This window comes from Vipera ursinii (assembly GCF_947247035.1).
Source record: "Vipera ursinii genome assembly, chromosome: 1".
NCBI lineage: Eukaryota > Metazoa > Chordata > Lepidosauria > Squamata > Viperidae > Vipera > Vipera ursinii.
This window is the reverse complement of record NC_139512.1, coordinates 96,320,168-96,340,211: the sequence shown is the minus strand read 5'-3', so window position 1 is coordinate 96,340,211 and position 20,044 is coordinate 96,320,168. Positions and strand designations below refer to the sequence as shown.

General features: G+C 39.0%; 2 protein-coding genes across 10 annotated transcripts in view; one reads left to right on the top strand and one right to left on the bottom strand.

The window, feature by feature from the left end:
- The window catches only part of BMAL1 (basic helix-loop-helix ARNT like 1), a 52,158-nt gene extending 46,897 nt beyond the window's left edge, over positions 1 to 5,261 (top strand). For 3 of the 4 annotated variants that reach the window (XM_083366854.1, XM_083366855.1, XM_083366853.1), the window contains exons 18-19: positions 3,273 to 3,375; positions 4,605 to 5,261. In XM_083366854.1, the coding sequence (XP_083222980.1) occupies positions 3,273 to 3,375; positions 4,605 to 4,765 (264 nt within the window). In that variant the 3' untranslated portion in view covers positions 4,766 to 5,261. Of the gene's footprint in view, positions 1 to 931; positions 3,376 to 4,604 lie in introns of all 4 variants that reach the window. The other variant, XR_014492982.1, reaches the window with a different exon arrangement.
- A 3,611-nt stretch (positions 5,262 to 8,872) lies between these two features.
- BTBD10 (BTB domain containing 10) overlaps positions 8,873 to 20,044 on the bottom strand; it is a 32,088-nt gene continuing 20,916 nt past the window's right edge. For 5 of the 6 annotated variants that reach the window (XM_083366922.1, XM_083366923.1, XM_083366924.1 and 2 more), the window contains 4 exons: positions 19,505 to 19,625; positions 17,327 to 17,524; positions 11,811 to 11,921; positions 8,873 to 11,117 (listed from right to left, as the gene is read on the bottom strand). In XM_083366922.1, coding sequence (XP_083223048.1) covers positions 10,807 to 11,117; positions 11,811 to 11,921; positions 17,327 to 17,524; positions 19,505 to 19,625 — 741 coding nt within the window. In that variant the 3' untranslated portion in view covers positions 8,873 to 10,806. The remainder of the gene's footprint in view (positions 11,118 to 11,810; positions 11,922 to 17,326; positions 17,525 to 19,504; positions 19,626 to 20,044) is intronic. The other variant, XM_083366921.1, reaches the window with a different exon arrangement.

The window sequence follows — 20,044 nt, the reverse complement described above, 5'->3', positions numbered from 1 at the left end:
TTCTTTCATTCCTCCTGTATCATGTCTTTGGTTCTGGATAATTCCTGGCAGAGTGTGGCTGTGGGTTTGTGGGCTATTGTTATTCCTGAGGTTGGAGAATTCTGGCTGGGGAAGTAGTCTTCTCATTAAACATTAGAGGGGTTTTATAAAAATTTGATATGTGACGTTGGAATTCTCTCATAATTAAAAATAAAATAAATAATTAAAAAATGGGTGACCAGGGGTACATTGAAATATGGCTTCCTGGGGTTTTCAAGATGCACTTTTTGTGACTTCCCCCCCTCTTTTCTCTTACCATAACAAGCAGAAAATAATTTCATTTTTAAGTTGCATTCCTTTACAGTACTCGTTTCTGGCCTCCCACCTCCCTGTAATTGGTAACAGCAGCCACAAAATAATATTACTATAAGTTAGAAATGACTAAACAGAATTTTTTAAAAGAATTTTTTCTCTGCAGTACTAGCAAAATAAAGCTTTCTCCCTCTGGTAAAATCTACATTGCTATGTATGCAATCCTATATGTTGGCTAAATATGACTAGTAGTAATCTTATATGCTATCCCTACCTCCTACTTTACTATTACTTTACAATTAAGGTAACTGCCATTCTGTTTCTCAGATTGTCATTCTCTTTCTTTGGCTGGTTGAATGTGATATCTCTCCTCTCCATAGTGATCTTCTGAGTAGATTTTGTCCCACAGAGCTTCCCTTTGGCAGTCTTCTCCAGGCCCTGCCCCTCTCTGCTTCAAGTGTGTTTAGGGTCCACTTGAACTAAGAAATCTTCAACAGTTCCAAAATTACTCGTTTTGATTTGCCATTGCTTTTTCTTAAATCGACCTGTTTCAACTGTCAAACCAATGTTGGGTCCATCATGGTTTGCCAGCCTTTATACCTCCAATTCATTCTCCAAGTCCATTTTTATTATTTTTAAGACTCCACCTCTTTGCCAACTCAGCACCAGCTTCTCCCTTGAGAAAACGGTCTCCTCATGAGAAAATGTTACCTACTTTGTTCACCAGGTTCTACTATCAGGTAAAAGAACAGCATAACAAGGTGTTAAAAAGATATGGGCATTGGGCAACAGCCGGCTGTCAGAAATATAAATGATCTACTCCTTTCCTAATGATGCAGCTTTATCCAGTTTTCACAAGCTGAAATAGATTCAAATTTAGGTCTGCAAGGACAGAACAACAGACGTTGGCTATAAGAGGGGCTCACCAAGAGCTTATGGAACTCTATGAGATCATTATCTTTGAAAGAAAGTAGATGAGGGTGAGAATGATGAGGACGACTACAATAATAATGGTCTCTAATTCCTTGTGGTGTTTTTAGTATTCTTTAATGGTTTTGTCTTTTTTCCAGCTTGATCCAACCTGATTCTATCATTGTAATAGTTTGTTTTCTTCTACCTTTTCTGTTTGCTTTATCTGTCTATATATGTTGGCCTTCCTGGGTAAACCAAACAGAAAACCCAATTAGATAGATACGGAAAATCTACTATAGTAGAATCTTACCAGTCTGAAAATAACAAACTTTCCCCCACTACTTTTAACTGCTTGATCCATTAGGGTGAGTTTCTTTCTCTGACCCTTAAGCCACTGGCAGCTCCTGCCTCTCTTATCTGATTGTTCGCTAGGCAGCATCTCTCCCCCTTTCCCGAGATCATTCCCATATTTCATTACACAATATGCTACTAAACTCTCATGCCTATAACTTTTAACTGGGTGAAACAGTACGTCATAAGGCAAGTATTTTTGAATCAAAGTACTTCAAATGATGACACTATGGAATGTGTCCAAAATCTGGGTCCCATAACTCTCCTTGAATTGAAATTTGGCAAATTTGTAGTCACCTCAGTGTTGCTCTGCTACTAGTTGGAGGTTCACTAGACTGGCCTGCCCTAGCCATCTGGCCATCTGGAGGGCAGGTAGACTGCCCCTTCTTCAGCCACTGGGAATCAGGTAGACCAGTCCCATCCTAGTCCTCCAGAGATAGAAGAGACCACTCCCACCATCAGCTGCCAAAGGACGGTCAGCCACAGTCAAGTGGGCAGGAAGTCAGAAGTTGCTCCCACTTGTACTGCTTTTTTGTTCTTGGTCATCCTTCCTTGGTTATGTAAGGCAATATCTCTGAAATGACCCAACAGGTCATGGGTTATCTAATAGTATATAAGAATGTGGTGTAGCCATTACATCTGAAGAATAAATCCATTCTTCCATTTAAAATAATGTAGTCCTGAAACGATTCCTACTTCCCAGAAATTAAAAAGATAGGGCACACTATCTTATGCAGTCACATTTGATTTTGATAAGTGATGTAATTATCTAATTTCATTTTGTCTACATAGAGCATCGTGTGGAATGTAGTGTCATCACTTCGGATATGTGTAAGGGTAATATTGGTGACAGCATTGTTTTTGAAGTATGATATTACAGTAAGCATGTGCGTGTGAAGTTTTGTAACATAATGAATCAATTTTATTTCTGAAGACAAGGTTTGATAAGTGAAATAATCACATGGATTTTTCACATGGTGAATAGGATCTTACTAACTATGAAGCATAGGGTGTAGGCAAGATTCACCAAATTTGGTTCCCTGTTAGAAATCTCTAGAATGATTATGTCAAGAATGAAACTTTGGCAGTTACGTGCGTCTTCATTTCAGCTTGCCATTAGAGTAAGGAGGGGAAGAGTTGCTTTAGAATGGGTTAGATGGAGAAACGAAGCCTCTACGATTCCACTGAAGACCGTGAGAGCCTGAAACCTTTCCAAGGACATCGCAGCAGGTGTGGAAAGGAAGCGGACAATTCCCATAAGAAAATGAAATTGTCTACATGGACTACGTGAGAAGTTGGGGGTTTGGCTGGGGAAAATATTGTTTAATTCTATGAACTGGTGTCTGGGAACCTCAGAGTTAGTTTGCTTCGACATTACCATGCAATGTATTCAATAAATAATAAGATTTTTGGGAACGGAATGAACCTGGAGTTTTATTTGGTTTCTCAAGCTGGATGTTGACAGATTCTAATTATAGCAGTAATAAACTGGTATTCTGCCTGAATAGGACTTCTTTGACACTAAGTTGATGGGTAAACCTACAAAGCAAATTACTGAGGAAGTTGCATGGCTATGTAATGTAGACAAAAAAAAATGTATAGAAATATACCGTCATTGCCAGTTATAGATTTCGTTGAAGTGTTAACTTTATGCTAGACTTTTATGTGTAAAATAGACTGAATATAAAGCCTTTTATTTTGTTTTCATTTTCTTTTAGATTTTGAATGGTGGAACACCAGACATTCCTCCTGCCAGTATATTGTCTGGCCAGATACAAGACAATCCAGTCTATCCATATTCTGACAACAACTCTATTCTCGGTAGGCCAATTCATGAAAAATACAAGATTAAAATGAGGAACAGAAGAGTAGAGCCCTTTCATTGTATAGCTAGGTCAGGGGTAGGCAACCTCGGCTCTTTTATGACTCATGGACTTCAATTCCCAGAATTCCTGAGCCAGCTTTGTGGGAACGGCCAGAATTTGGTCTCCCAAGAATTTGGCTTTTCACCTTTCAGCCTTTCCGTGCCTTCCTAGTTGGGCCTCTCGGCAGCTTCAGTGCAGAGCACACTCTCCTGGCTGGGAGGGGGGCCTGGCATGTGGGAGGTTTGGGAAACGCTATGATAAAGACTTCACATACATCTTATGCTATCTTGTTTTTGTGTGATCTCATAAGCACCTGAGTATCCAATTATTTCTGTGTATCCTGGTTGTGAGAGACTGATGTAATCTTTGTAATATTGGAGGTGAATAAAAGTTCAGCGGGCAGTGTACTCTCCAGAGTTCTTTTGGAGACGAGGCTGCCCTGCTGGTTCAGGACAACTCTATCGACCCGGGTCTGAATTCCTTTCCCTTTGTCTTAATTCTTTTCCCTTCATCTAGCTTGGCTGGCTCAGGAATTCTGGGAGTTGAAGTCCATGAGTCATAAAAGAGCCGAGGTTGCCTACCCCTGAGCTAGGTGAAATCCTTAAGGGTGAATCCTGCCATGGAATGAATAGAATTTCTAAGGAAAGATAGATAAAATTAAAATATGAGCATATTGTAGAATGTATTAATAAAGCCTTTGAGTTTTGGAGGATCATTTTGTTGGTAGATGTTTTTAGTTAGGTCCAACATTGTTTCCTAAAAGAAATTCTACAATTTTTGGTAGTATACTAATAATTTTCCAAGTTACTAAAATGTAAGATTAATATCTTAAATATTCCAATTTAGAATATTTTATATTGATATTTTTAATAAAAATAGGTTATTTTTTCAATTTCAATCTACCTTATCCCTCAGAAAAACTCTTAAGACACTCTAAACATCAACTAGCAGTATTTTATCCCACTTTTAATTATTTATACTATAATGTGGTCAAGTATATAATGCCATATGGATGTTTCATTTCATTGTACATTTGACAGGTCAAGTCAGCTGTTAAATAAGAGAGCTCATAATACGCAATTGCTCTAAATAGGGCTCTCAATTATACTGTATACTTTACAAAGTGTGAAAATTAGCTTAGAAATAGAATTATTGTAACATTGAATTTTTCTATTCTCTTTCCAGGGGAAAACTCGCATATAGGCATTGATATGATAGACAATGACCAAGGATCCAGCAGCCCCAGCAATGATGAGGCAGCCATGGCAGTTATTATGAGCCTTTTGGAAGCAGATGCAGGGCTTGGTGGTCCAGTTGATTTTAGTGACTTACCATGGCCCTTATAGATGCTGCCCATAAGCTTTGACAACAGGATATATCAAAGTGCATTATTGGTGGAGTTCTCCAATCTGTGAAGCTTGCTGAATTGCTTTGGTGTTTTAATTTGATAAGCCATATCAGAGAACAGTCATACTTCTCCTGTGTGTACTTTCTGACCAAGCGGAGATGAATTTGCGATGGTGTTCCTATACTTTTTGTTAGCTGTGTATAACTTGCATTAGCTGTATATTTTGGGTACTGTTTTTGTGTTGACTTTTTTAAAAAAAAATATCACTGTGCAAATTAAGCAGTAGCATCACTGGTAGGTTTTATATGCAAATGTCATTTCAGCTAAAATGGTGTTTTTACACTACAGAGAAGGTCCCCATGTGGATAAAGAATATTTCTTATACTAATATATCAAAACTGTTTCTTGTAAGATCCTTTACTATAAATATTGTTGAAGTGTAATGTATTAGACAGTTAAATATTTTTAAAATAAAATGTTTTCTTTGTTCTAAATTGGAGCTACTTTATAAAATAAGGTCCTCGATGAAATTCGTGATGTTAAAAATAGCAAGCTTCAGGCTGTTTTATGCAACTTGGTTGACTTACCTAATAAGCCAAATCCAGGATGAATATAGTTTTACTATTTGCAATGTAATTTTATCAACTGCAATTTGAATGGGTGTATTTATTGGATCCATAGATTTGTAACCCCATAGGAATACTTGAAATACTTGAATTGGGTAAACTTTTTAAAAAGGAAAATTTTCTTTCTTCCTTCCCTCCTTCAACTCAATATATGCAAGACTTTGCGCCTTGTCTTGCTTGCTTTGCTCCTCTTTCTTCCGACATCGGGCAAAATAAGAGTGTGCCACAGAACAAAGGCGCTTAAGTAGTTATGTATGGTGGCATTTGGAAAATGTAGATTGCTCCATGAACCAATTACTGTCTCATTCTTGAAGATAAAACTATCCTACCAACAACAGAATCCCTGAGGCATACATCAAACATGATTTGTTTTGGAGTGGGCCCATACTGAAGCACAGCATAGTTAATACTCATAGTTATTATATTTTTTAATATTCATATAGTTCAGTAGCTTCCCTATTGAAATGAGAGGAAAGTAAAGGATTGAAAGAGATGGGAGAGGGAGACCGGACTGTTTCCTGCTGCAGATGGTTTCCCGAATATTGGCTGAGTGATTGCTGATTATTTCGAGTGAATGACCACTATGTTTTATTAGAGTCTTGTTCTCGCTAACCTAGCTGGGGCAGCTCCAGGGGATACGTTAACAACCCAGTTTCCAAAAACCTAGATCAACAAGCAAGGAAAAAGTTTGAGCAACCTTTCTGGGTGTGGTGGTGGAGGCGCATTTATGCGTGCGAGCACAATGCATGCATGCACAGGGCCACGCATGCACAGGGCCACGCATGCACAGGGCCATGTGTGTACGTGATGCAAATGGGGCCATGACTGCCTGCACGATGCTTGGGCAATCCTAGTGCCCATGCAATGCCACTATGCTAGCGCGAGTGGGGATATTGCGCTTGCAGCAACAATTGCGCCAGTATGCCACAATGATAGCGCAAGTGGGGGCGTGCACTTGTGCACACATGCATGCACTATCCAGCCACTCACACGACCCAGTGGCCAACAGCTCACAGCCCGGTAGTGGGCCAGAGACCACAGGTTGATGACCCCTGCTCTAAGCAACAAGTGAGGTAAGCACCATTGTGACTTGTAAAGAATATGTAGTATTTCTCTTCCAGCCTGCCTACAAACACTAGACTGCATTCCTGCAAATGTACTCATTTAAAAAAAAGGACTGAAGAAGTAAGTTGTAATAGTGGAATGGATTAGAAATAATAGAAGTTTCTTGACTAAATAGAACTCTCCAAGAGGAATTGGAATAAATACCAATAAGTGAGGGAGAGGACCTCTCTGGTGCAGGCAAGTACATGGCAGAATGTGATGCAAAATAAAATAATCACTGGTTCCAAGCCCTCCTAGAGGAATATTAATAGTATTAATAGTCACTTGGGCAAATCATATCACTGAACATGTGGAAGAAGACCTCGTACAAGTGAGAGAAATTGCTGTCAATTTGGCCCAATATTGGGTAAATGTCTTTTAATCCCATTTCACATACTTTTTACACATGCTATATTTCTATGACTTATTTTATACTTATTTTACTTGTTCAGTGTTGAATGTTGTGTGTCCAAAATTTGAATGTGCTTCTGACAGAAATTTTAAAAAAACATGAACATTACAAAAAAAAACATTTGGGGCCCCCACGGACTGAAGAAATCTCAGAGCTTCCTTAAGAAAGGTTATGTCAAATTGATTGGTGCTGCCCAGTTTGCAGCCTGATCGTTTGTCAGAAAGTGTAAAAAAGAACAAGGGAGTCTAGTGTCTTGTACCCCAGCCCAGAGGTCTCCAACCTCTCAGTTGGTGGACAGGTGGGAAAGGGAAGCATTTTATGCACGCCCCTGTGCACACACAAATGGGGCTGCGAGCATGCTCAACACAAATGGGGCGGTGCTAACGCCCACATAACACCTGCTAGCACCGCCCCGGATTTGCCGTGCTAGCACCTCCCCTTTTTGCCATGCGGCGCTGTTTTTAGAGGCAGCGGTGCTAGCGTGAGCAGGGGTATCAGCATGCACATGCATTGGATAGCCTGTTTGGCAGCCCGCTGGCCAGCAGGCCACAGTCCGGTAGTGGGCCGTGGCCCACAGGTTGGGGACCCCTGTCCTAGCCCCAGTAATAAGAATTTGGTTAAAGTGAAGGAAACTGGTACCTTGGAGGAAACTGAACACATTGTCCCTTGAATTTGTGATGTCCAGAGGACTTTTGGGGAAGAATCAAAGTCTTTCATACTGGACTTCAGAAAAGCAGATCTTGATGAACTCCAATTTTGAATGGAATGTGAAACGATACTGAATGCAACCACAATCTCCATAAGGAAAAGGGAAAGAACTTTGAGAGATCAGCATGGATCTATGCAGAGCTCTCTCAAATACTGAAAAGGATACATACGGGAAGAAGAAAACAACCTAACTCTAATACAATGTAGTAGGAACCTTTCAGAAAAGCAAAAATTCAAAAAACACTGAAGCTTGCAAGAGATGATGGGCATCCTTGTCAACTACAAGTTAAAACATGTTGGCAATGTGATACACCTGCTAAAACAGCACATACTATCTTGTGGCACATTAACAGGAATACAGAATCCAGATGAAGGGAAATAATTATTCCACTTTCCTTTGTCCTAGCAAGACCCCTTTGGAGTACTGTGGCCAATTCTAGAGAGCAAATTTAAAGAAAGAACAGTGAAAAATTGGAATAAATTCAGAAGACGCTACTAAGACAGTGAAGAGTATGGGAACCAAGCTCTTTAGGAACCATGCTCTAAGAGAAATGATTAAAGGATCTTATGTTTAGCCTATATGTAAAACTAGGGATAGATATGGTAATCTTTAAATATATAGAGTTGTCACAGAGGAGTGGACTTAATCTACATTGTCATAGAAGACACAACCAGAACTAATGGATTATTAAAGCTAAAGAGACATCTAGACTTCAGGAGGAACTTCTTGACTGTATGAAATGTCGACCAGTGGAATGGGCTGCCACCTGAAATGGTAAGTTCTCCTTTAGGCATCTTCAGAGGTGGATAGTTCTCAGAGATGCTCCAAATTTTTTTTCACTGAGCAGTGAAAAGTCCAGTGATTAAGGCATTAGGCTAGAAGCCAAAAGACAGTGAGTTCTAGTCCCGTCTTAGGCTGCGTGGCTTTGGGTCAGTCACTCACACTCAGCCCAACTCACCTCATAGGCTTATTGAGGACCCAGATTGTTGGGGGCAATTAAGCTGACTTTGTAATAATGCCGCTGGGGTGTGTGTGAAAGCCCTAATAAGCAGGCATATACATAGAATGAAGGCTACTGCTAAGCTTGTAAGCCGCCCTGAGTCTTCGGAGAAGGGCGGGATATAAATGGAATTAAAATAAAAAAATAAAAATAAAATTATTGTTGTGAAGAAAACTGTAGGAGGAAGGAGTACTGTGTTTATTGCCTTGAGTTATTTATAAAAATAAAGGCAGGATATAAATATAAATTGAAGAAAGTAGATTTCCTTCAAGACCCCTTCTAGTGTTATGATTTTACATATCCACATAGAAAATCACTGATCATCATGGTTTCAAATGGCAATTATCAAATTTGGGAACAATGAATCATGTTGATAATATATAGTCAGATTTATCAGGATAACATCCATTCTGAATAGAGAAAAGTCAGGAAGTACAAAGTCAAACATCAGACAAAACAGAGTGCATGTATTTCCTTTTGTGTTGCTTAAACTGAATTTTTAATTACGGTATGTGCACATGAATGCTGTTTTTTGTCATTCTGAATACTAATTACTTAATGATTATAAATTACAGGAAATGTGTATCACAGAGCTATGCAACACTTCATCACAGCACCTATCAATGACTCAAAGCAATCAGTTCTATTCCCAGGGTTCTATGGTTGCTTTAAGGCAGGGGTGTCAAACTTGCAACATCACGTGACGTATTGTGACTTTTTTTCCCCATTGCCGGCAATGGGGTGGGTGCGGTTCCAGCATGACGCTTCGGGTGTCATGTTGCAAACATAAACTATATTCATGATGCCCCATGCTCTGAAGCATCGTTTCCAATTTATTTCAGAAATACTTTACAGGCATTATGGAAAGGCACTTAAGTTTCCCATTCATAATTTATATACACCTCTAAGCCTCAATTTTTTATTCCAAAGAATATTGTGTCAAAATTAGATAAATTTTGCCAGCTCAATTTATCCCTTATTAAAAACAAAAGCCTTGTTCCCGATGAATTTAATTGGTCAATGCAGATGACAATACATTACACAAATATCAAAGGTCAATTGACCCTGTCAACCAATGCAAAGTTATTAGTCTAATTCTACAAAATATTTGATGAAGTCAATTCTAGTCAAAAGCAGTCAGATAACCATATCATGAGAATTTCCAAAATCTCATGAGTTGCCCTGTTTTGCCTTATTTTCCAAGGAAAAGTCCAAAAAATGGGGAATCGTAGAAAAAGCAAGCCACTCCATATTAAATAGCAGATAATCTGATTTTTTTCTGTAAAATGTAAACAACGTAGACTGTTAATCAATTTCAGAAGAATGAATAAATTATATTACTGCTAATATTAAAATAATGGAAATTTTATTTGAATGAAAAACTTGTTTACAATCAGTTATTAAGTGAAGAGTGAACAATTTGCATTTTTCTATTCTATGACACATATGAAAAACCTCTCAGTAAATAAATATTTCTGTGAACAGATTTAAGATAAGGCATTTTTTTAAAGATAAAGCCCATATCAGTTGTTCCTGACCCTTCAACATGGCTCACATCAAAACATGAAAAGAATTCACTGGATAATTCTGAAAAAAAGTAGGCTGTTGGATCACAATCCAAAAGTCCCAGTGGCAAGAATGTTGTGCTCATTCATTAGAGAACAAATTAAGTAACCTATTGCCCCTACTCAGAACAAACTATTTACATTTTGCTGAATAATCTCTGAAAGCGGCACTCTGTTAAGAGTCAACATTCTGCACCCAGACTATAAAAATGGCTTTGAGAATATTTTTTGTCCACCATTTGTAAAGTGCCACTATCAATTTTAAATCTCCATTTTGCCCACTGAGTACCAAAATACTGAAGAAACCATAGCTTCGAAATCCTGCTGTTTTTGACAAGAGTTTGAGGCTAATAATAGTCCACCATACAACCAATACCACAAAAGCTACTTACTGGGAAACAAATGCAGGTATGTAACTGAACCTCATGATGTTATAAATGTACTCCTACAAACCATAATCAGATCCCACTTTGGTCTTTGTGAAGTCCATACTGCAATATCCTGAAACATTTTATGTTCATTACACAATGGAGAGAAGCTGGAATTGCAGTGCAGTATGAGCTCATTACAGCATCTTCAATTTTTTTAATAATAGCATGCTTTTGTTTAACCAGCAGTTTGGATCAGAGTGGCAAGTTCTGTCCTTCAGGATCTGTATCGCTGTTGCTGGGTTGAGGATGAATTGGTAGACTATCTAGCTCATCCACCTGGGGTGTAGGATGCATCACTACTAGCTGGTCCTGGGGAATGTCTGCTGCAGCTGCTGCTAGGTTGGTAATTGATTTACTTTTCACACACTGGAAGTCAACATGGCGACTTTTCCCTTCTTCCTTCTCCCATGACATCCTTATGAACGGTCTTTGGACATAATTATAGATTACCTCCGGTCTCCCACCAGGTCGCTTCTTAACTTTTTCTTTGTATGTAGGATAACCTAAAAAAAAATGCCAACAACGTTTATAATTTTATTTCACTCAACACTTGAGAACTCTGTAGAATACAGCATATTATTCAACAAAGTATTTTATTTATTCAGCATATTTAAGGCACTCCATTTTGTAAATCCTTCCTCCACTGTTCACTGCAGTTTTATTGACACTCTACTTTCAAAACTTTTTTGTAATTAGATTCACTTCACAAAAGATAAATGATTCATTCTAAATTGAAATTTCAAACTATGTTTCTGTATCAGAATAAGCCTTAAACTTAAGCACTTCTGTTTACCTGGATAAGACACAGTACTGAAGAAAAGACAACACAGTGACTACCAAGGCTTATCTCTTTTTTTGAAGTCACCATGTTGCAGTATTATGTGGTCCTCATTTAAGAACCACTTGTTCAGTGACTGTTCAATCTTATGACAGCGCTAAAATAGGGTACTTACAACTTCTCCTCAAGGTTCTGGCTGTTGCAGCACCCCTGCATTCATGTAACTGCCATTTGCAACTTCGACTGCCAGCTTCTGATAAGCAAAATCAATTGGGAAGCTGGTAGGCAGCTGCAAGTGTTGTTGTTAACAAGGACTACCTGTATTCCCTCTTATTTCACAGTGGTTTTAGATCATAAGTGTCTACATCCTAGTTTTTCACAACATGTTGGATTAGTCAACAATATCAAATTATCTTACCTTCTATACCTAATCGAATCTTCTTAAGACCCCTTTCCTTCAGTACTGATTTGGCCACATCTCTGTTCTCAATATACTTGAAGAACCTATATAACTTTGTGCTATAAATAACTGGGGAGAAAATACATTTCATGAAATAAACGAACTGTATATAGCCAGTATACAATAATGGTAAAAAACAACAACAACTAATGCATTTTGAAACACATTTTAAAAATATGCATATTATTATTTATATTATCTAAGAATGCATGTTTTAATAGACTGAGGAGTGATCCAACATGATAATCCAGTCCAATATACCCCCTACACTCTGACTACATTGTAACACTCAAATGGAACAATGTGATTGTAAGCCAACTATACCTCCAATTCTCCAAATGACAGATTTGACAGGGCACAGGGAACATTACTCAATCAATGTGCTGAATTGCCATAAAAATTATGTCTACTTAATGATGCATGTTTGCACAATGCAGAGTGATCCGAGATAGGGCCAAAGCACATATGGATTTGGAGATGATGTTAGCATGCACAAACTTCCGTGTACCTCTGTTTCATAAAAATATATGTGGAACTACCTTAAACTATGATATATGAACACTGAAATTTGCATTCTAAAAAAGCTTTTACAATATATTGCCACTTATATTTCTCATAAGGAGCCTGAAGTAAAAAAAGCAAGGATGTAGTATAGCAGAAGTAAAAAAGTATTGCTCAAAGAGGCTCATCTATATCTCTTTTATGCCTCCCAAATATTACAGTGTAAGTAGGGCAAAACATTTAGACACTTTTTACTGTAATGGGAGGGGGGGGAATTAAAGAAGCAAAATGGATACTTAAGCTTGAAGATGCTTAAGGAACCATTTTGAATTCTGAATCCCTTTCCCAAAATAGACCCCAGATTTATTTATGGAGTCCAAAAATAACATATGACACCAAGCCTTATGCAGCCTTAAATTTATTCAAAGCTGATCATTCCTGCTCCATATTGATGTACTGTAGTACATATGGAATAGAACAGAATAGAGAATAGAGAATAGAGAATAGAGAATAGAGTAGAGTAGAGTAGAGTAGAGTAGAGTAGAGTAGAGTAGAGTAGAGTAGAGTAGAATAGAATAGAATAGAATAGAATAGAATAGAATAGAATAGAATAGAATAGAATAGAAATATTCTTTATTGGCCAAGTGTGATTAGACACACAAGGAATTTGTCTCCAGTGAATAAGCTCTCAGTGTACATAAAAACAATGTGATAAATCATGATCAGTCATTGTAAAAATACATTCATCATAAATCATAAGTGATAATCACAGGATACCAAATAAGCAATCAACATAAATCATACTAGGATACTAAATAAAACAATATAAATCATAAGATACAAACAACAAAGTTATAGTAATAAGGAGATGGGTAATAGGAAAGATGAGAAGAATAATAGTAATACAGCCTAACTAGATAGTTTGACAGTGTTGTGGGAATTAGTTGTTTAGCAGAGTATTGGCATTGGGGGGGGGAGAGAAAACTGTCCTTGTGTCTAGTTGTTCTGGTTTGCAATGCCCTATAGCATCATTTTGAGGGTAGAAGTTGAAAGAGTTTATGTCCAGGATGTAAGGGATCTATATTTTCAAAGCCCTTTTTCTGGATTGTGCAGAATACAGGTCCCCAATGGTAGGCAGGCTGGTAGCAATTGTTTTTTCTGCAGTTCTAATTATCCACTGAAGCCTGTGTCTGTCTTGTTTTGGTTGCAGTGCCAAACCAGTTATAGAGGTGCAGATGAGAGACTCAACAATTCCTCTGTAGAACTGTATCAGCAGTCTTGGGCAGTCTGAGCTTTCTGAGTTGGTGCACAAAGAACATTCTTTGTTGTGCTATTTTGATGTTAGGTGTCCATTTTAAGTCTTGAAATATTATAAAATCTAGAAACTTGAAGCTCTCTATTGTTGATACTGTGTTGTCTAGTATTGCAAGATGTGGTACTATAGTAGGGTTTCTCCTAAAATCTACTATCTTTTCTATTGTTTTGAGTGTGTTTAATTCAAGATTGTTCCGGACGCACCACAAGGCTAGTTGTTCAACCTCCCATCAGTATACAAATTCATTGTTGTCTCAAATGAGACCAATCACTATTGTATCATCTGCAATATTTTAGTAGAGGGATCACGAGATGCCATCATTGGTATAGAGAGGAGAGAGCACACAGCCCTGGGGACCCTGTGTTATTATACCGGTATGATATGATTTTGCCTAGCTTCACCTGCTGCTTCCTGCCTGTTAGAAAACTTATGATTCACTTACAAGTGTGGTCAGGCACAGCTAGCTGATTTAGTTTAGTGAGAATATATGGAATGATGATATTGAATGCCAAGCTGAAGACTACAAAAAGGAGTCTTGCATAGGTCTTTGGAGTTACAAAATGTTATGGGATGTAGTGCAGAGCCATATTAACATCATCTGCCGATCTATTTGCTTGGTAGGCAAATTGCAAGGGATTTAACAATGGCTCTGTGATGGTTTTCAGGTGGGCCAGCACTAGCCTTTCAAAGGTTTTCAACTACGGATGTCAAAACAACCTGTCTGTAGTCATTCAGTTCCTTGATGGGATTTTTTTTAGCGCTGGGATGATAGTAGAGCATTTGAAGCAAGAAGGAACCTAGCACAACTCTAGTGATTTGTTAATGATGTGGATGAAGATGAGGGCCAGTTGATCAGCACACGCTTTCAAGCAAGATGGAATTACCTCATCTGGGCTTGGTGATTTTCCAGACTTTTCTGTGACATAGACCTTGCACATCATTTTCTATAATCACCAGAGATGGAAGGTCCAAAGGGATGGGGTCAGTTGTAGGAGGGTGTTGTTGGTGTATCTGAGATGGGGATGGTAGATATAGGTGGCAGTGGTTTCCTCTCAAACCTACAGTAAAACCCATTCAGGTCCATCTGCCAGCTGTTGATTTCCTTTGTAACCAGTGATATTTTTAAGTGTTTTCCACATATTTTCTGGTTCATTTGTTGAGAACTGATTCCTTAGCTTTTCAGAGTAGATTCTTTTTGCTGCTCTGATCTCCCTTGTTAATACATTTCTGACCTGATTGTACAGCATTTTATCTCCTTTCCTGTAGACTTCCTCTTTGGCATGACGTACCTGTTGAGTTTAGCTGTGAACCAAGGCTTGTTGTTACTGTATACCGTATTTTCCGGCGTATAAGACGACCCGGCGTATAAGACGACACCCTATTTTTAAGAAGTTTTTCAAGGTTTTTTGTCTTATACACCGGAAAATACTGGGCCGTCCTGCCTCTGCCCCTCAGCGCCGCGCTCACGGCGGCTGCCTGCTGGCTCATGTCGGCCAGCACCGCCTGGCGGAAGCGCATCCCCGCGGGGGGGAGAGCGGTGCTGGTGACAGGTGAGTCCGGCGGGTGCGAGGCCCTCCCCTCGGGCAGCGGCAGGACGGCCCAGCACCTGCAGGACGGCCAGCAGCTCCACGCGCAGCAGCAGCCGCCAGCTCAGCAACAGGTCCGAGCGCAGGAGCCGCACCGCCAGGCTGCCCAGGAAAAGCAGCCACACCGAGAGGCTGCACGCCCAGTCCAGCTCCATGAGGGGCAGGGCGGGAAGCCAGCCGGGAAGAGGGACCAGGAGCCCGGGCCGAGCGCGCCTCGGCTGACGGTGAGAGGGAAGCGGCACATGAAAAAGAGGCTGCGGGTGGAGCTGCCCCGCCCTGCGCCGAATGGGAGACGTTCAAGGCCTAGGGGGGGAAGCAGGAGGGGCGCCGGCCGTGGCGGGGTGGCGGCTGCCCTCCGGCGCTGCCTGCCGCCCGGGAAACGCTGCACCTCGGGGGCCGGCAGAAGCGCGGGAGCAGCGGGACGGCCAGCGGGGCCAGTCGGGCCTTCGCCTCCTCTGCGACGGACAAGAGCCGACGGGCAGCGCCACCTTCGCGTGGGGAGAGCCGCCCAATGCTCCCGCCCAGCCGTGTCCCAGAGCTGCGCCGGAGATAGCTTGGTTGCGCGGGGCGGCCCGGCTTTGCAAGAACGGGGACGCTCGACTGATTTGTTTTTTTTCCCGGCGTATAAGACGACCCGGCGTATAAGACGACCCCCCAACTTTTGAGAAGATTTTCATGGGTTAAAAAGTCATCTTATACGCCGGAAAATATGGTATTTGCAGGTTTCTGGTCAGCACACATAGGTCTTCACAAAAACTAACATATGATGTTACAGTATCTGTGAGTTCATCCAAGTCTGCAGCGGTATCTTCGAAAATGTTCCAATTGGTGCAGTCAAAGCAAGCCCACAGTTTTAGCTTTGGCTCCTCAGTCCAAGACTTCACTGATTTAATTGTTGGTTTTATGGTTTTAAGCCTTTGCTTATAAACAGGTAGAAGGTGAATCATACAATGATCAGAGTGTCCCACAGCTGCTCGTGGTAAAGACCGATAAGCATCTTTTAATGTTGTGTAGCAGTGGTCTAAAGTATTCTTGCCTCTAGTGAGACAGTTGACGTGCTGAAATTATTTTGGTAGCTCTTGGCTTAAGTTAGCACTGTTAAAATCTCCTAACACAATGAGGAGTAAATCTGGGTATTTTATTTCAGCCCACAAAATATGGTCAGCTAGGAAAATTCTCGTGGAGAATAAAACGGTTTGCAATTGATAATTAATGTCTCTTAAGTCCACATTTCTTTTAGTGTAGTTACATTTTTGCACCACTGGCTGTTGATATAAAAGCAGAGACACTCCCCTTCTTTTTACCAGATGTTTCTGTAATTCTGTCTGCCCTCTCTATCTGAAATCCTGGGATATGCAATTTGCTATTATCAATTGACTCATTTAGCCAGGTTTCAGTGAAGCAGAGAGCTGCTGAGTTGTAAAAATCAGAGTTGCGTCTCTTTAACCGATGTATTTCATCCATCTTATTAGTGAATGAACGTAAAGTAGTCAGAAACAGTGGAGGAGGAGGAATTTTTATCCCCCTTTTCCTTAGTCTATTCAAAATCCTTGCTGGCTTATCCCTTCTCCGCCTCTGTCATCTCCTCTTGTTTTTGTTTTTCCATTGTTCAGAGAGCGCGTTTTTTCTGGATGAGAATCTCTTCTGTGTTTGTAAAAAAAAAAAGGGGGGGTAGTCTCAGAAAGCTGCCCATTAAAAAAACACTGCTTGATGCTTAACAGTTCGTCTCTTGAGTATGAAATCCAAAGTGAATCACAGAGAATAATAAAAAAACCCCAACAGAACTACCAGAGAGCATTTCACTGAGGCCACTGGTGGCGGCGCCATTTTGAGGTGACTAATTTGAAGTGATGAATTTGAAAATTAATGATATAGAAATTATAAAATTATATAGAAAAGGAAATGAGATACTTATGTTACTTTTCTTTACAATTCATGAAAAAAATACTTCATTGCAGGTTTACTGAAAAAATGACTGTTGCTTTAAGTTCATGGTATGTTCTTTGGAAATGGTGCGCCGTAACCGCCTAACTTAATTAACTAAGCCTAGGTCCCGGAGCCAACTAACTTACTTTGAGAATATTCTTCTCCCATTTGAGGTGGGTACTCTTCATCCCAATCAACGACATCATCATCAGTGAGCACTACAATATGACATTCTCTTTCCCCACTCTGAGCACTGGCTACCATCAGTGGCAGTATCATTTCTTCAAGGTAAAATTCAAATTGCTTCCGAGCACCATCATTTGATAATTCATGCATGAGAGCACCTGAAATGAGAGCAATCAAATTCATTACTCTCTGTTCATAAGAATGCTGAGCTGAATGTTAATGAGCCATTATTAATTGCTTCAATAAAATATTACCTTTGGCACAATAGACATGCAACATCTCATAGTTCTCATAATTGCTAAATGATGCTCAAAGATTTTAAATATGTTACCTTGGTACTTCCTAGCTTCTGGGCTTAGAACAATAATCGCTGATGTTTACAAGGCATCTCTGACTTGCATATAAAGATAAATAAGATGGACCCAAAATAATGTAACACAAGAATTAATCAACACATCAAAATTATTAGGGTTTTCCAGGCACCTCAAAAATCATGTCTTGCAAATGGTCATAGTTTTTTGAGCAGGTAACATACTTTCAATATTTTTCATTCTTCTAGTAGCAGAGTTCAAAGGAGTTATTTATCACCCTTAATATAGCAAATAAAAAGGACTAGTAATTTACCTGCTACATTGAGCAAGAATACTGCCATCGATGTTTTATGGGGGGGCCCTTCGGTCCATATTTCATTTTGCCTTTCTAGAGAAAGTCTAATCTAAAGGTTTAAACTGAATAATCCAGGCCCCCCACTGTCTCACTAAATGTATACTACCTCTAAAGACTGCAGTGTGTAAAGGCTAAAGTATTAATATTAAACAATTAGCTAAAATATATATATATTTGCCATCTGGCAAAAAATAATATGCCTAACTGTGGAGGATGAATTCCAGTCTGTTTGGAAGTAATTCCTGTTAGATAAATAAAGTTGTCTAAGACTCTCTCCTTCCTTATTTACTATCCTTGAGATTTGATTAAGTCAGCTCTGTGCTGAAGCAGCAAATATCAAGTGCTAATGTGGTGTAGCAGTTAAAGTGCTACTCTTGAAACCTGGAGACTGAATTCAAGGTCTCACTTAGGCATGAAAATTGGCTGGGAGACTTTGGACCAGTCTCTCTCTCTTAGCGCAAGTCACCTCATAGGGTGGTGGTTGTTGTTGTGCGGAAAATAGCGAGGGAAGTAATTAGTACAATTGCTATCTTGAGCTGACAATACGAAAACACAAACACACACACACAAATAACAACTCTGAATCCAATTATACATTACTCATCTAATAATATTAATAGGTATAAAGCCTGATCTAAGTACTGCTCCAAATCTCCCTAGTATTGACATCACAGCAGCACTTGCAGCATATCTTATTCAGTTAAAAGCATTCAAAACATAGAAGGGGCACTACTTTGACTGTTTTGAAAGAAAAATATAGGAAAATCCTACACTTGGGACATTTAGGTCTCTGAAAATTTAGAGAAGCTGAGTCGATTGAGCAAGTTCTCCTTCAGCATATACACATTGGAAATATTCCAACCTTTTCACTAATTGAAAAGTATATAAAAGTAACAGAGTTCAAGCTATGCCTATTTATTAGACTAGAATCCCTTTATTAACAGCTTGGTAGTCTTGATATTATTTATGATTCCTACATGTCGTTTTTAGAGTTACGATGTTCTCTAGAGTTACGATGCAAAGTTTTAGTTCTAGGTCCCATAGCTTAGATAGCTTATGTTCAGTGACATTTTTTGTGGTTCTCTAATAAATCTATTAATATTTTTAAATATATTTTATATTGCATCCTCTATATAATCAGTAGAAATATTTAATGTTAGACATTTGTAATTGTAATGCTAATACTTTTAAGTATTTTTTCCATTGTACAGTCCAGATATATGGAGTTGTTGGTTATATGTTGCATTATTATATGCTATGAGGCTGGTCTATGAGTGAAATAAAATTTTATATATAAACCTCCACTTAACAGGTATAACACTTCAGTATATATTACTAAACACAATAGTCTACCCAATCCACAATCTACTTTATAATATTAACATTGATAAATGCTCAAATATTACTTATGGGCAGAAAACAGCATCCTTAAAACTATACATATAGGAGGTTAACAGCAATGTTATACTTACTGAGGTCTCTACATTTGATAGTACTATAATCAAAAGAAATACATAGATAGTCACACGCTTCTCGTAATTCAGGAATAGATATTCCATCAGGACAACGTATCACCCCAGTTTTGTAATAATCCTTAAATTAAAAAAGAAAAAAGAAACTGACTTATGAGAAAACATTTAATTTGTACAGAATAACACTTCATTTTTCTAAATCCTTGCATGTTTTTCTGCTGCTGCACACAAATTGGGTACCCAGTGGTGCTGCAGAATGAAGCAATCTCCTTCCTGTCATAGGGAGACTGAGAAGAGACTACGATAGAACTAGAACAACAATTAAATTCTTAGAGCAAATCAAATTGCTTGGCTAACATTATGTCTAATGAATCTTAGGAAATGTCTCTTCCCTGAGAAATGTTATCAGACAAAGATTTTAATGTCTTCATTCTGTCTCTCAACTTCAGTCTTCTATCCCCATACTTACAAATAGCATAATTGAGAAGTTTCAGAACTCTGGTGTTTTAGGGGGCACTTAAAAACCTTTTCAATTAATAT